Source organism: Dysidea avara, chromosome 1, assembly GCF_963678975.1.
Source record: "Dysidea avara chromosome 1, odDysAvar1.4, whole genome shotgun sequence".
In the NCBI taxonomy this organism is placed as follows: domain Eukaryota; kingdom Metazoa; phylum Porifera; class Demospongiae; order Dictyoceratida; family Dysideidae; genus Dysidea; species Dysidea avara.
In genome coordinates this window covers 53,530,286-53,547,143 of record NC_089272.1, presented here as the reverse complement: position 1 = coordinate 53,547,143, position 16,858 = coordinate 53,530,286, and the positions used below count along the sequence as shown (strand labels likewise).

At 38.0% G+C, this 16,858-nt stretch overlaps 2 protein-coding genes and 1 long non-coding RNA gene across 5 annotated transcripts in view; 2 read left to right on the top strand and 1 right to left on the bottom strand.

Moving 5' to 3' along the window:
• Nucleotides 1-59: 59 nt before the first annotated feature.
• LOC136268957 (uncharacterized) lies at nucleotides 60-2,382 on the top strand. Its single transcript, XR_010707159.1, has 2 exons — nucleotides 60-235; nucleotides 2,080-2,382. It is a non-coding gene; the product is annotated as an uncharacterized lncRNA (long non-coding RNA).
• A 2,051-nt stretch (nucleotides 2,383-4,433) lies between these two features.
• The window catches only part of LOC136268829 (uncharacterized), a 168,288-nt gene continuing 155,863 nt past the window's right edge, over nucleotides 4,434-16,858 (bottom strand). Inside the window, exons 18-25 of one of the 2 annotated variants that reach the window (XM_066064304.1) lie at nucleotides 13,140-13,738; nucleotides 5,867-6,088; nucleotides 5,726-5,817; nucleotides 5,268-5,319; nucleotides 5,182-5,204; nucleotides 5,045-5,133; nucleotides 4,899-4,988; nucleotides 4,434-4,664 (exon numbers count right to left, since the gene is read on the bottom strand). The gene's annotated coding sequence lies outside the window, so the exon portion shown is untranslated. Of the gene's footprint in view, nucleotides 4,665-4,898; nucleotides 4,989-5,044; nucleotides 5,818-5,866; nucleotides 6,089-13,139; nucleotides 13,739-16,858 lie in introns of both variants that reach the window. The other variant, XM_066064296.1, reaches the window with a different exon arrangement.
• Nucleotides 7,020-16,749, top strand: LOC136268846 (protein NLRC5-like). 2 transcript variants are annotated; one of them, XM_066064316.1, is made up of 3 exons: nucleotides 7,020-7,231; nucleotides 13,472-13,747; nucleotides 14,335-16,748. In XM_066064316.1, the coding sequence occupies exons 1-3, from the start codon at nucleotides 7,189-7,191 to the stop codon at nucleotides 16,629-16,631; spliced, it is 2,616 nt and encodes an 871-aa protein (XP_065920388.1). In that variant the 5' UTR covers nucleotides 7,020-7,188; the 3' UTR covers nucleotides 16,632-16,748. The 2 variants fall into 2 exon arrangements, with proteins under 2 accessions (XP_065920388.1, XP_065920395.1); XM_066064323.1 differs by lacking the exon at nucleotides 7,020-7,231 and adding an exon at nucleotides 11,005-12,388 and having other exon boundaries at nucleotides 14,335-16,749.

Genomic DNA, 16,858 nt, shown 5'->3' with positions numbered 1-16,858 from the left:
TCACTCACGTGACTAGTAGATCTATATGTAACCACAGTATTTTGCGGGTGAATCACGAGGTGACATAACACGTACATTACAACTCTTATTAAAGCGCTTTTACGTTTCAGACTTGCAGGATGTTTGTACAGCGGTTTGTTTTGAAAATCAGTGTAAGTGATCAAATGTCTTCCAATGATTATACCAAGTTTCAGTGGGGTAACTACTGAACAAAGAAACTAGAGTACTATAAATGGTAAGTAGGAACATAGATATTAGAATACACTCGAATATCTATGGTAGGAATGTATTACATTATACTGGTAGCTAGCTCCATAGTAAGGCTACAGTCCACTAATACTTCCACTGTGGCCAAATAACTGGGCTGCTTACAAAGCTGCCGTAGTTCTTTTTCCAAGTCAGTACAGAGGCCAAGCAGAAGAAACAGCCAATTGTCAGCTTCAGTTGTTAATTATGCTACAGTGCATGGCTATTAATGCTCATTCTGTATTCACTGGTAGTGCTGTTGGGTATGCCCTAGTTTTTGCAGCCTACCTCACTTTACATCCACCACCTTAAAATATATTACGTAATTTGCGCAAGCTCGATGTTACGATAGACAAACCATCATTTACATCTATGAAATGTTTTCAGAAAAGCGATAACAGTATAGACTCTGTGCGCACAAGGGTGTGGCACTTTAATACATGCCGTGAAAAGTGCATCCACCTTTTTATAGGGCAAAAAATGTATATGTTCTATAAATGCTAATGTAAAGGAATCTGAAAGGTAAAGTATTGCTATTGAAAAGTAAGTTACTAGGTAAAAGACTTGTTCCATGTCTAGTTATTCCACTTTGTATTTGTAATAGAACACTCAACGCTTCTGCCCTCAGTTTCCCCATAAATATAAAACATCATGAAATCTGAAGCCATAGCAATGTTTAGTCGGACCACTCCTTAGGGTCTGTAAGCAATTGTGATTAGAATGTCTTTCAAATCTTTGTAGTGACAAATAGCCTGCTGTTGCATGTTGTTGCAATTTTGGTTACCTAGATTAGTGCTGTGCAATAATCACTTATACACCTGTATGACTTACAGCTGTGATTGATTATCTAATTATTGAGATAATAGAAACCTTTGTATACTGTTAACAAGGGCAGTTTGAGGGTACACTTGTGAGACATTTCTCCAACCAGTTGTGGCAGTGCTGTTTGAACCATTTTGAGAATAATTACTTGCTTGCTCGTAAACAATTTTTTTGCACCTGTAAAGACTCATTATTATTGTGATAATTGGTTTCATTATTGAACGTTATTGAGATATAGTCTTTTTCATTATTGCATACTCCTAAATTCCTAACCCACCCTGTATCGAAGCTGAGGTATTAAGTGGACAATCAGAAACAAGTTATCTGTACTTTGCCTGGCCGATCAGAAAGCTTACCACAGCACTATATACTAGTATGGCTCCATTCATAGACTAACAAATGGCCTGGATATCTATTTGAGTGGAAACATGTGCGGTGTACCATGGGTGGGATGTTAACTGTGATACTGTTGGGTGAAGTAATCAACTATCCTATGTATAACATCACAACCATTTTGTTGTCACATGTGATCTAGTTGGACCATTTTTGCAAGATATTAGGTGCACCTGGACTGTTTATGCACACGGCCCGTGTACTAAACTAAACATTGTTACAAACCATGAAGCAGGGATGAGCCCACAGTGGTCGGTACCGATGACCTCTCAAATGAAATAGCCATCACTACCACTCAACAACCACTACAAATTCACCTCTGCCATACACGAGTTAAGGCCTCACACAAGATTTCTGGACTCATCCCTGTCTCTTGTAGCCACCACTATTCTAAACCTGGGCACATCCCTGAAGTACCTGGTGTGAGCCAGTTTGTGTGATGGAATGATAGAACCATCTTGCTTGCCTTATTTGTGTACTGTGAACCTGAGGTATTGGGCACTAATTGTCCAGATGCCCATGTATGTTAATTTATGTTCACAACTTATGGGACCAAACTATATGACAGAGATACTCCTTATAAATAGATGAAGTATCATGATAAATATATTCACGTAGGAAGCATTTAATGATCTCATCACCAACCATGTTCGCAAGGGTTGTCCTGAGCTCCTAAAGATGAAGCTATCTACTTGTGGAATGTGATGAAGAAGGGCAAAGTCAGTGTCCAACTTATGTTAGTTCGATTGGTTGATATAATCTCACTGATCCATCCATCCATTCTGATCTTTATAAGCTCTGGACCTGAAAAATCTGCTATGATATGGAGCAATACTGATCTGACAGGCCAATACAGCTATTATGTGTGATTATCTAATGTATAATTAAAGGATATAATGAATTACCAGATATGTGGTTTCATTGGTGTGAAATTTAAACTACAAAATTCCCTGAAATAAAATTCTGCCAATATCCCTCCATGCCATGGTTACAAAACCAATGCATAGTCTCCCAATTAAAATCACCAAATAAAATTAGACCACATTTACACTATTGTGTGTGCTGCTTATTACACTGCTCCCCTTCACCTAAACAGTTTGAAATCATCATTTCCTTCATGACTATAATAATACCAAGTTATAAGACTTGTCTAAATTTGTCCATGACAAAGTTTGGATAGCAAAGAATGCGTTAATTTAATTTCACTTACCCTTACTAATTAGCAGGTCACTTTGTACACAAGTAACCATGTAATAATATCACACCTTAAAGCATTTGCAGCAGATGGAGATTTAATGACCAATAGTCATTAGTACCTGGTACAGTGGAATCCGTTAACCTGTTACAGCAACACCTGTGCAATCTGGACACTCAGTAATGATCCCAAAGTATCCCATAGTACATAGACGGACCTGGAAAAGCAGGAAGCCTTGATAATCAGGACACTATTAGTTGGTGTCCATAATAGTAGAGCGGCTAAGCAAAAAAAAAAATTGTTCACTTTTTGATATAAGCTCCAAACTTGATACAGTGTGACTGGATTTGTGAAAGGGGTGTTCCACACACATCCATTTGTATGAACTCAGGAGATCAGCTCATAACTTAGTGTTCAGCTAATGTACAAACCTGAAATTTTCTCCATCCATAAAGCTATGTTGGTACTCACTACTAGCCAAATGTCAAGTCAGTAGCATTTTCCACTCATAAGTCATTAACCATCAAAGTTGGTAAGTGTGGAAGACCCCTTTTCGCAAATCTGATCACATATTTGCTTGATTCATGCTAATATGATATTAGACATGGTGCCATTAAAAGTAACCATCATAATTTTATGCTCAAAGAACCTGAAAAGTAAAACCAATAGAAATGTATTGAAGAAGCCATAAAAGTGAACATACTGACACTTTACATCTACATTTGTCAATGCTGGTATGCTCAGGAAGAAAAAATCATACATTCACATTGGTACAGTAATTTGAAATAGAAAATGAATCAAAGCCATCTAGTTCGATTAGGAATCGTGGTAACGAGTTCTATTCTTGCATACTGTTCTGGAAAAAAAGCTTTTTTTGGTATGATGTAAAAATTGTGTAGGTGTTGTTGGAGGCATGAAATGATATTGCCTGGTTTCTCTGGTCATTGGAAGATAATTAAAGGAATTTGGGTGTGGAATGCTTTGTAAAACGTTTGTAGTCTATGTCGAGTTAGATCTGGCCAGGAGCTGATCAAGGAAGGTGTCCATAAACAACACATCCAGAAACTGAGGTGTCCATCCAGGTCATTCATTAGCTTGCAATGTTAAGAAGCATGGAGAATTAAGGTATACAAAACCATAGATACTGTTTCTATCGGATTGTGTCTCTACTTTTTACACTGAAATATTGGCACCTTTAGAAGTGACTAAGTACAGTTGATTACATTTTCAGATTGCACTAAATTTGAAATTACATTCATGCTATTTAAACAAAAACAAAGATTTGAATACACTTGTATGGCTTTCTGCAGTGATTTGGATGTCGCACCATATCTCAAATGATTTAGTATACCTTACTCAACTTGTACATAATTTAATAAAATTTGGTGCTTTTATCACATCACAATAGTGAACAATTTCATCAAAATTTGTCGTTTAACCACTCTACTGTAGTAAGCAGTACTTTTACAGACACAAAGTAATAGTTAGAGACCTACCATGAGGATCTTTGTGGTTTTAAACACTAAGGATGATACATAAAAATCCAAGGCGTCAAAGTTTTTTAAAGCCACGAAGATCTGAGTGAACTCTCCAGAGGTCTCTTAGTGATTTTAAAGACCCAAAGATCAAAAGATTTTATGCATACCATGTTTTACAGTAGAGTTATTCTGCATATGGAAGGTCTCAATTCATGTATAGTTGAATGTTAGGATGCTGTCTAGACAAGCTGTGTCATTATTCTTTATTTCTCGGCTTCTCTTATTGTTTATTTCTCGGCTTCTCTTATTCTTCAGATATTATTGCCACTACAAGGGAACATAATGACTGTACAACACTAAACAAGTATGACCGATGTTTTTCTTTCTAGCTGCCTTCTCTTGTCTCCATAGCCTTTGGCTACTTTGCCATTCATTGTCACATTCCAATAATACAGTGTAGGATGGCTTGGTCTTTAAGAGCTCATGATAACCTTGTAAGCATGGCTGGTGATGAGGTCATCAGATGCCTCCTACATGAATAGTTATCATAACATTTCAAACCAATTATCTGTAGCACCCCTATTAATAAGGTTATATAATTTGGTCCCATAAGTTGCATACATAGGCACCCGGACAACTTAATTAGTGCCCAATAATTGCAATTCCACTAAATACGATAAGGTTTGTTGGCTGTAGTGCAGTTAGTAAAGTAATGCTAAAGAATTCCCCTTTAGAAACAGTTTTGTTGCAAGACCTAACCGTACCTGTCAATATGCACCATCAGCAGTAACTTCAGTGAATCAACACCTGTTAAAACACCTGGTTGAGAACACCTATGCCTTGTTGTTTACAACCTAAAATTATCCACATCATATCAGGATGATATACAGTGTACGTGTATGTACCTTACCTGTGAAGCAGGAAGAACCGGCTAGCAACTTTTACCTATTGGTTGTATACAAATCTAGCAGCAGTAGAACCTCGATTAATGGACATTCGCTGAAATGGACATTTCCTAATTACGGACACTACATCATGGGCCCCTACCATTTGGTAACCTTTGTTCACCTCTATATAACAAGTAATGGACAATCTATGAGTACCCCTGCTGTGCACTGAATACATGCCTTTACCTCTAAATAACATATTGATTTAATTGCAGTTCCTTAAAGTCAATCCTCCACACTATTAGAGACAACATGCACTGCACCAATTATTACAATACTCTTATGTCTTTAAGTCAGTACAAATTGGGAGGAGTGTTGTGGAACATTTACGGTGATTATGAATAAATAGGTATGTAAGAAACTAAGTAGTTACATTATGTTATCATGCAGTCTACTGTAAAGCTAGCTAGTTGCTGTCTAAGCCATACTTGTGTCTAATGCAATGTAGTGTGTACACTTCCTTGCTAAGTTGGTGTGTTGCAGCCTTCAGAATATTAGCTAAAAGAATTGCTAAAATAATTTTGCAAGTTAAAATAACGTCAACCTTCCTGCATAGGACTCCTCCATACAGAGAACAAGCAAGCATGGTCCCCAAGTGTCCTTTACTTAAGAGGTTCCACTGCACTTAAGTAGCTAGCTCTTACCTTAATAGTACATTGTTCAACCCACCGAGATCCTATTGATATAAAGGACAATTTTCAGAGCTCTCCTGTAGGGAAGCCTTCCATGGCAGCAACTATGGATCAATGAATGATGCCATTGAGGGGTAGCTACTTATAGTTCACCTCAGTGTCCACAGTTTTACTTATCATAATAAAAGAATCAGAAGAATCAGCTACAACACCAGTAGATAATTGTGGTGTACTAGCAAACACCTTCAACAGAAGTTTTTTGGCCCAACCACCAAATCCGGGCAGACATTCCAATGACGAAAACTGATTTCTTGCAAATAATCTCAGTGCTCTCATCAAGTGAGGGTTCCGTCAAGTATCATGCAGTACCTAGGCCTGTTATCAGATATCATGTAACATGTACTATGTACATCCATATAATTATTATATATATATATATATATACCTGGGGAATTTCTTCCCCAGTAAAAATCAGTACAACCAGTTATAGTAATTAAAGTCAGGACCTGGGTTAATCTAATGGGGATCTGGTGTTAACTGGCAGATGATCCCCACTTAAACAGCTGGGTACACTTGAACAATGTAATAGTTTCCTACTGAAGAAAAATACGACTGGACACAACCGAAGACATACGCACACTTCTGGCAGCCATATTGCCCAGCAAACTATCACTGGGCTACTCAGGCAAGACTGTCCAAGTGTCACAAATAGTGACCAGGCCTGAAGTTCCACAACGACCTAAATACTGCCAAGGATGACAAGGGACAGTTGATAAAGGGAACACAGCCTGGTAGATGATGAGAAACATTGCCTTGCCCAGTATGTTGGAGTATAGTTATTGTGTCAATCAAGTAAATTCTAGTCTAGGGCATACCCAACAGCAGCACTAACAGAATACAGAATGAGTATTTAACAGCCATGCACCATAGCCTGACAACTTCTGTTTGGCCTCTGTACTGTCTTGGAAGAACTACGGCAGCTTTGTAAGCAGCCCAGTTATTTGGTCACAGTGGAAGCATTAGTGGACTGTAGCCTTACTATGGAGCTAGCTACCAGTACAATGCAATACATTCCTACTTACCATTTATAGTACTCTAGTTTCTTTGTTCAGTAGCTAACCTCAGTGAAACTTGGTCTAGTCTCAACAAAGAAACCGCTGTTCTTCTCTTACAAGCATCCTGCAAGTCATCATCGTAAAAGCGCTCTAATAAGAGTTGTGAGGTACGTGTTACGTCACCTAGTGATTCACCCGCAATCTACTGTGGTGACATAATACTAGTCACGTGAGTGACATGGAATTGGGTGAACTTAGTCAATCCCCAATTATAATCAGTGCCGAGGCCTGGCCACCCGAGACTACTATTTTGTGTGTAGTGACAATAACACAACGCCGGGGCCGGGTATTTTTGCACACCCAAGACTGCTTTTAGTATCAGTCACTGGATTGATGATTCGTTGCATTTATTAGTTGGGGATGTATCACGAAGAACTGCGACAGTTTACGCCACCAGATAAAGGTACGCAGACATAGTGCCATGCCATGGTCATGATTATGATGATTATGATCATATTATATTGAAAAGACAGCAATGTGCTGATTAGCTCAGTAAACAATAATAATAATAATAATAATAATAGTCTGGCGCGGCCGCCCCTTCGCAAACAGGAAGGGTCTGGGGACTCTAGCATCATAGATATACTAACCCCAGGTACCTGGGGTTAGTATATCTATGCTAGCATTGTGTACTTGTGCGAACTTACCAAAAACTGGTGCGTCCAATCGAATCGCTTGCCTGCTCATTTAGTGACGTGGATATCCATTTTGGCTAACTTGATAGGCAGCAAACTATGGCTTCTGTTTTGCCTTGTCCAATTAGAGCAATTTATCGTGAAGGAATAAGGATGGCATATTAAAAAAGTACAAAGAGTACGTTAAGGCCACTCCAATTGGTAATTATGTTTCTGGTCCACCGCCCGCATCCTTTTTGGAGAATGTGAAATTTCAGAAATACATGGGAAAATTGCCCGCATCAGATTTTTTAAAAAGCCAGATTTCAGAAACAAATATTGGGCTGGAAAAAGATGCTAAATCAAACTGTTTAAGTATCATAATTTTCCTTTTATCACTGAAAACCTGCAAGAAATGGGCATAGTGCATAGTACAGATCGATATACTCTAATAGAACAGTCAGTAAATCATAAAAATAAAACTCTAATTGAGCAGTCACTTCATTGTTGCTTTGTTGCTGAATTCCGCCCGCCCGCACCTAAAACTAAACTTCAAATGACCAGAAACATAAAAACAAATTGGAGTGGCCTAAGTAGTCTTGTAAGTTAGAAGTGGTGAGTTTTTTGAGCATTCCATGGATATGAATATCGCAATGATAATGGTGCAATCTAATTACGGAAAACCACGTCTCTCCCACTAATTCGAGGGGTCCGCAACGCAGCAAAATCGCGTACGAGATTCAGAATCTTTACGGATTCACCGGAGATTCAGGGATTCCGAGGGATTCAGTCGAGATTCACTAAGATTCCCCAGGATTCGCTGAGATTCGGTGGGATTCACCCAAGATTCAGTGGGATTCACTCGAGATTCAGTGGGATTCACCCGAGATTCAGTGTATATTCAGTGGGATTCACCCTAGATTCAGTTTATATTCAGTGAGCTTCACCCGAGATTCGAGGATTCAATCAAATTTAGCCCGGCCAAAGCTCAGAGGTCGGCTTTCTAGCGACTAAATATTTCAGCTAGTGAATATCATAAGTTTGGCACTGTAGCTACGTAACTTGGACAACACTGATCAAGCAGCATGGAGTCAGTAGCTAGCTAGCTAGCTCTTCATACTGGCTCAGTGTGATGATTCCTTGTACCAAAATTTAACTACTGAATGTCCAGCTTATATATATATATATATATATATATATATATATATATATATATATAGGCTGCCATTAGGCAATTTGCAGTTGTAGCTAGCTGCTCGTATATACATATATGTACAAGTGTAATATTTCTTGTAGCAGATGTATTATGTACATAAATATACCTCACCATTTTTAGTACATGCCATGGAGATGGCTAAGTTGGACTGAGACTCGAATAAAACTATGCACTATATGCATCTATACACCGACATCAAGATCATGCATGACAAGTAATCATGCTGTGTGTACACTAATATAACATCTTAACTGTAAGGATTTCACTTTTCATTTACAGTTATTACAAAACCATTTTTGTCCTGGTACAATATTGTTATCAGTGCCTATGCACTCAAAGTGAAACCATTCTTTACACGTCATTTGGCCACATCACACCATTTCCTTTTCTTGTCATTTTGGGTGACCTACAGTAACAGTACACTTCTATTTTCACAATCTTTGATTGAAGCACTCTTCTCTCCCTGATAGTCGGAAATAGGGCCATTCTTTTAGTCTCAAGGCAAGTAAGTAAGTGTTCTCTCATCAAGCCTTGATTGTACACAATTGATGATGGATCTTGTCCATGGGCAATACTGGTAATATAAGCGGCTGCAAACAGTCCACAATCATTGTCTCCAGATTGTTTGTTAACATTAGCAATTCCAACGGTAAAATACTTGTTCTTGGTAAACACAATTAAGTTGCGACAGCAGTAATTTCGTGTTCTCATGGAGCAAAGAGTACTTAGAATCATATAGAATAACATCAGCACTATCAGCATTTCCACTAGCTGATGCTACTACCCAATGATTACAGTTTACCAAAAGTATCTGCAACGATGTCAATCCTGTGGGCATTGGTGTCATTTTCTGTAAATCTTGTTTCAGGGTATCTTGCAAAGAATGAATATGAGGAAATTGGCACTTCAACCTTGACTGTTAGCTTGACTGTTAGCTAGGTATTATTGAAAAAGGACAACATGGCATGCAATTCAGTCCTCAATTTAGTCTCAGCACTATTAAGCCTGTTGATTTTATTCAAGGATTAGGCTTTTCACCTAGCTTGACAAAACCTCTTGATGAAACGTGGATTTCAGTTAACACGATTTAACAGCAAAGTTTTGTCCTCCATACGTGTCCATACGCGAAGTGGTTTGTTTTCTATGTACCTGTCATCATTTAGTCTGCCTTCCACACCTCGCTCCGAGCTGCCCTCGCATCTGTCCAAGTCCTGAACCAAATCCACTGCAGCTTCAGACATCGAGCTCGCACTGATCGAATAACCAACTATTGTACAACACAGTCAACACCTGAGCTATTGCCAGCTATCACAACGTACCAGTGTTAGCAACAGGCAAAGGTGAGCTCTTGCGCGAGCCAAGTCAGTACAACGACACGAGGTAACACCTCCAGCTGATCGCGAATTTTTTTAGGTAGATCACGTGATCAATATCCGGGAAATTCCGGAAAATCTCGTGATAAGATTCAAAGATTCACAAAGATTCAGGCACAAGGTGTACGAGATTCAGGTTGCGTTGCGGACCCCTCGCACTAATTACATTCCATTCACACAACTAGAGTCTCCAGACCCTTCCTGTTTGTGAAGGGGCTGCCGCACCAGACTATGTGCTGATATAAATCCAATAATATAAATTGACTTATAAATGTTCAGATGTTGGTCCAAGAGCTTGTCATAACTAGATGGTGGCAGCTCATTCAATTCTTTAGCAGTTCTGATTTTGACATCTTGCACAATGAGAGTTCTGATTAACACCCACTAGTACGTGACGTTCTCTAGGACGAGTAGCCGACAGAACCACAGTGGACAGTAAGTAAGGGTAAAGCGTTTGCGAGTATAAGCAAAATCAAACTAAAAATCAGAATCCCGGGTCTTGGACCATACGGAAACAAGACCCTAGGCTCATCATGGTGTTAATGATGTTACAATGACAATGGGCTAGGTGGAACAATAGATCATCTCCAGTAGATACTGACATGCGGTTTTTTTTTCAATATGATTTGAAGAGGCATGGACATAATTTGGCTTAATCACAGAACACTATAATTTTTGCAAACTAACCTGCACAGCTAATTCACAGTGCTTTTGTTTCATTGTAACACTAATGTAGCGAAGGTTAATAGCTGTCAAGACATCGAAATATCTCAGAGTGTTCCCTTCCAAATGTCCTCCATTCAATTGAGACATTTAGCTTTAAATCATAGGTATTGAGCTATTGAGCTGAGAAACAGCTAAATTTTTGTGAATACGAAAGCTCTTCCACTCCAAAGTTAAGATCATTTTTTTGCTAGCACAAAATTCTTGGAATTTCTGTCCAACTGAAGCCCTATGTATACACTGATCAAAGTAAAAAAACAAAACAAAAAAACTGCAGTTTAACCCTGGGAATTAATGGAAGCTAAACCTCATAATATGTTAATCAGGCAGCATGATTTAAGGCACATTCAGTTGGATCAAAGGCAATCCAAAGCTATATACTGTATTATATCCTAAAACTACAATCAGTAAAAATTGCAACTACACTGTATAATACATTGTTTATGAAGTCAAATACTTTAAACTATGGGTTATTGTTACATGATGTGGCCAAATGATACAAACTGTGTGGGATAAAAGGTGTATCATAATAGTACAATGGAGAAGGGAAAAATGACAATAGTAAACTTCATTTCTACTGAATTGCAAATAAGTACCCATAACTCGGGTCTTGGTTTTGCTGTGCAAACACAAAACAAAGATGGAGTATAGATTAGAGCATGCTCATAAATTTTTATGTAGCACACATATTTTTACCCAGTACATTTGCAAAAACTACCAGTTTTCACTCAGCCAGTCACATATGGTTTCATGTTGCCTTTGATCCAACTGAATGTACAAGTCATGTCGTATGCCCGTAAGACACACACGATCCCATCATCCATTCATGTTTACGTAGTGGGGTTTGGCTTTCACTCCCAGGATTTAATTACTATATACTCCTAGTTAACCCTCTGGGCACTGAGGGTTACTGCAGTTGTCTTGTGTGGCTCTGTGTGAATTTATCTATTACCACCTTAACTGCTTATAGGTTAAAACTAGGCTTGTTTTGATGAGTAACAAATGAAACATGTGGATTGTTCCACAAATACTTTATTCAAAAGTTATGGTGCTATTTGCTGTTTGTCTTGGCCTTCCTCACTTCTTGATGAACTCTCGATGTACTAAAGTGACAACAATAAATTATTTTCAACCATAGTAGCGTATTACATCTAGCACTAATTCAGACGAGGGATTGACAAACTCAGCTAAACCAGAGATGAGATTTCAAAAATCTTTAATATTTCAAAGTAAGACTTGAAGATTTCCATAAGATCTTGATTGTTGTTAACCTTATCCAGATTTCCCAGTGCTCTACAACATTTCAGTGGATTGACTAAAACTTCTTAGCTCTTTAAATTTGAGTTTTCACAGATCACATACATGCACATGGTCAGTAACCCCACATAGTAAAAATGCAGTATGCTGTAAAAGACTGGTACCTAACAGGACTATTAAGGTCCATGTGTTGTCATACAAAGACCAAGTTACTACGCTAATTCGCTGCTGCTTGGTTTGTGCAAACTGGAGCTAAAGTAAGTTGTTCGTTAGATACAAATTGTTTTATACCTGGTTTGTGTGCTAATCAAGGTGTTAATTGTGACAAAGCCAATCTATGTGTTGTCACCTGGCACAACCGTCCATATGTTCATTCAGTGAGTTCTTCATTCATTTTTTTTTACTTTGATGTAGCTGTGGTATGAAAATGTTCATAACTTTAAAATGAAATCGCCTAATTGAAACTAAGTTGTTTCTGACCTTTTAACATGTGTTAGTAGGTGGTAAAACCTATAGGACGAAAATAATGAATTTTCTAAGTAAAATGGCTGTAAAGTCACAATCTGTGATGGTGCTACTGTATCAAAAAAATAAATATCATATAGGTGTGTGGGAAAATAATTGTATCACAAATAGCACTTCTTTGCATTATCAAACGTCTTCAGTGCTTATGTCAAAAACCAAGCATGTTCATCTTATGACCAGCATGAGCCAGGTTGTTACACCAAAAACACTCGTAACTTTTGACTACTTCAGATTGGAACAATCTTCGAATAGTTAATGTAGAAAATGTACAGTAACTGTAGAGAATTTACAGATTTTTAGTAAGATTTATTTTTGTAAATGAGATATGCATTTGGGCTATGTTAATTATATAACTAATAAAAAAAGATGAATTTCAAGTCCCAAAGCCAGTTTATAGCTGGTTTTGGGGGGCATTTAAAGGAAGTGAATTCCATGTAAAAACAGTGAAGCTGTTAAATAGGGGTGTGGCCTTCAAAAAGCCTGGGCAAAAAAAAAGCGAAGGTGGTGGTCAAGAAATGGTTGGCATTAACATTGTTACAGCCATTTCTTGGCTGCCACATTTGATTTCACTACTTTTTTCACCAAGGCTTTTTAAAAACTTACATAGATTTTTTGATCATAGTATATGCAGGTGTATTCAAGGAATCATTTGACACTGAGGGACAATGGTCCACCTCTTATTCTTTACAAGTTACAGTTGTAATGATGTATGGAAAGCTATAATGTAGAAGAAGAAAAAAAGTTAGATTTAAAATCACTAGTTACTTTAAATAATGGTACGTAGTACCCTTATCCCTGTTTTTCTTTACTCTGCCTTGCTGTATTACAATTGCAATGTTTGTGTGCATATCTAGTTCACTGTTCAGATACTTACAACATCCTTGATTTTTTTGTCCTGATTAATAATGTTAGCATCTTTTATTTTGTGTACACAGTAAACATGACTCCACCTGTTAAGGATCTCTATGAGCACATCACTCCACACTATGCTACATACTGGAAAGTGATGGGAGTACTATTAGGAATACCAAGAGGAGAGCTTGAGATCATAGATCATGACCATTATCACAAAGCTGTTCCTTGTTGTAATGCCATGCTGGAGAAATGGCTAGACACAGATGTCACTGCCACTTGGAATAAGTTGATAAGAGTCATCCAATCTAATGCTGTGTCAGCTTCAGTCTCTGTTAATCTGCTTCCTCCTGAGAAAGGTAACCATGAAGTATCTTTGTGTATGAGTTTAATTGTTACAGAACAAATAGAATAAGTATTGATATATAAGTGTTTCAGACTTTCAGTTGTAATAAAAGTTTCCGTATAGCGCAAAAATGTAATGAGGGAAAATTTTGACGAATTTGATAATTCGCAACTCATTAAAATTTTCCCTCTTAATTAAATTTTACATACACTGCATTCTCTCATACAATATTGGAGTATTTCATCAATACTAATTACTTGTCAAAACTTGATTGTCTGATTTCTGTTAAATTTTTTCCTTGGCAAATATTTGCACTATATGGGATGTAGCTATTTGCAACATCAATTGCAACTACCTGAGAGCCATATGCATCCAATGAATGGTGAAAGTTAATTTTTTTAAAATTATAAACAAGTATGCATAGAGAAGAAGCCGGTTGAAAGTCACTGAGTTTGTTTTCTGAATGTTGCCCAACTAAAGCAATACAAACTTGCAAATAGCACCTATAGCTATTTTGTGTATTTTTACTGTTGTAACTGTTATGATTATAATTAAATCTTGCTGTTTGTCTTGCTGTTTGTCTTGCTGTTTGTCTTGCAGGAGTTGAAGCAGTCTCCACACTATCCAACAGAGTTGCAATGCTCAATGCACAAGCACAACAGAGTGTTGATGAAGAAACCTGGCCACCTGATCAACCTAAGAATTTCATCCCACTTGTATTAATTCATCATCAAGAACAACGCACTCAAGAACAATATGCTGAAATGTCTAGGCTAATCCAAAAGGGCGTCATTGATTCAGTTGTAGGTAGTCAATCAGCTTCAAAGTCAGACAACCAAGATACAATACAACATGTCGTCAATACCAGTGTTGTAACTAAGAAAGTTGCTGATATCCTAACTCCACTAGAGAAAGGTGACAACCAAAAGTTGATCTTAATAGAAGGGGCGCCTGGCATAGGTAAATCTGTTTTATTAAAACACATTGCCATTGCATGGGGAAACAAGATGTTGCTGTGCATGTTCAAATTAGTACTACTCATTTGTCTGCGTGATCCTAGCATTCAACAAGTTACATCAATCCGGGATCTCCTTCAGCTATTCTGCAAGGGAGACACAAAAGCAGCAGAACTTTCAACATTGTGTAGTGACTACCTCCTTGCCAATGGTGGGAAAGATGTAACTTTTCTTTTTGATGGGTATGATGAATTCCCAGATAACCTACAGAAAAACAGTTTGATGGCTGATATTATCAATCGTAAGGTACTGCCACTTTGTGGTTTAGTGGTATCATCTCGTCCACATGCTTCTGTTAAGCTTCGTAAGCGAGCAGCAGTTAGAGTAGAGATATTGGGATTTGCTGAAGAGGAGAGACGACATTACATTGAACAAGCTCTTGATGGTCAGCCATTCAAAATCAGTGAGCTAACCCAGTACCTTTATCATCACCCCACCATAGGTAATCTGTGCTTTGTACCATTCAATATGTCAGTACTGTTGTACTTGTACAATTTGGGAATTTCCCTTCCAAGAAATTCTGCTGAACTATATGATCACTTCATTTACCAAACCATCTGTCGACATCTTGTTAAATCTGGTGAGCCTGGTCTTCACATTGCAAATCAGACGAGCTTAGCCAACCTCCCAGAGCCTTACAATACAATAATTAAGCAGCTTTCAATGTTATCACTAAAAGGTCTTAATGACAACCGACTAGTCTTTACCTATGATGACATCAAGGAGATGTGTCCTGATATTATAGCTACTCCAGGGGCCATAAATGGATATGGATTATTGCAGGCTGTACAACATTTTGGTCTTACCAGGAAAATGATGACATTTCATTTCCTTCATCTTACCATTCAGGAGTACCTTGGGGCCCACTACATCATTAAAAACCTTCCACCAGATAAACAGCTTCAGCTCCTTCGTGAAAAATTCTGGAGTGATCTTCATGCTGGTGTATTTTCAATCTACATCGCTCTTACTAAGGGACAACAACCTTCTTTTAAATATTTCTTGTGTGGTGGAGATAGCAAGATTACTATTGCTGATGAATTTCTTGTACACCGGATTAAATGTCTACGTCTCTTTGCCTGCTTTCATGAAGCTGGTGACAATAAAATGTGTAGATCCATTGAAGAAGCAGCAGTCTTACAAAGAAAAGAAATCGATCTTCGCAAGATAAGGCTTTCTCCAAGTGATGTTGAGTGTGTATCACTTTTCCTCACTTCGTCTTCTCATAATCGTTTTCTGGAACTCAACCTTGATCACTGCTATATCCAGGATCATGGTTTACGCATTATTCACAAATCCCTCATAGCTAGTGGTGACATCACTATTGGCACACTGGGATTGGTTAATAATGGCCTCACTGTGTCTTCCTCCTCTCGTATAAGTGACATTGTCCTAGTTTGCAAAGTAAGGAGGTTTTGGATTGCAGGTAACCACAAAATTGGTGAGAATGAAGCTCTCTACACCATACTGTCCAATCCCTTGTCTACACTAACATACCTTAATATGAGCTATACATCACTGTCCTCAATTGCAGCCAGAAAATTATTTGCTGCGGTGATGAATGCTGGTAAGCTTGAAGTTCTTGACATCAGTAACAATGCCATTACCGATGAAACTGTTTGTGACATAAAAAGAGCTTTGAATTCCACTGCTTCTTTGACGTGGCTGGCACTTGATGGCAACCCCATTGGAAGTGAAGCTGTGCTAAAGATAGTGCAAGCCCTGTATGCTAATACAACATTAACATGTCTGTGGCTATCCTTGTGTTCTCTAAAAATTGAGGAACGCATTACATTATTGCAAAATGAAATTAACAAGATGAGAGAAAGACAAGGAATTAACCAACTCTTGAAAATTAGCTTTAAAACTGATGGTTTGTAACATTTTATTATTGTATACATATTGTAGCGCACATATTTTTATCCTGTACATTTGCAAAAACCACCGGTTTTCACTCAGCCAGTCACATATAGTTTCATGTTGCCTTTGATCTAACTGAATGTACAAGTCATGTTGCCTTTCATCTTTAACATTCTCACCTATGTACTGGGTTTGACTTTCACTCCCAGGGTTTAATTACTATATACTCCTAGTTAATTAACCCTTAG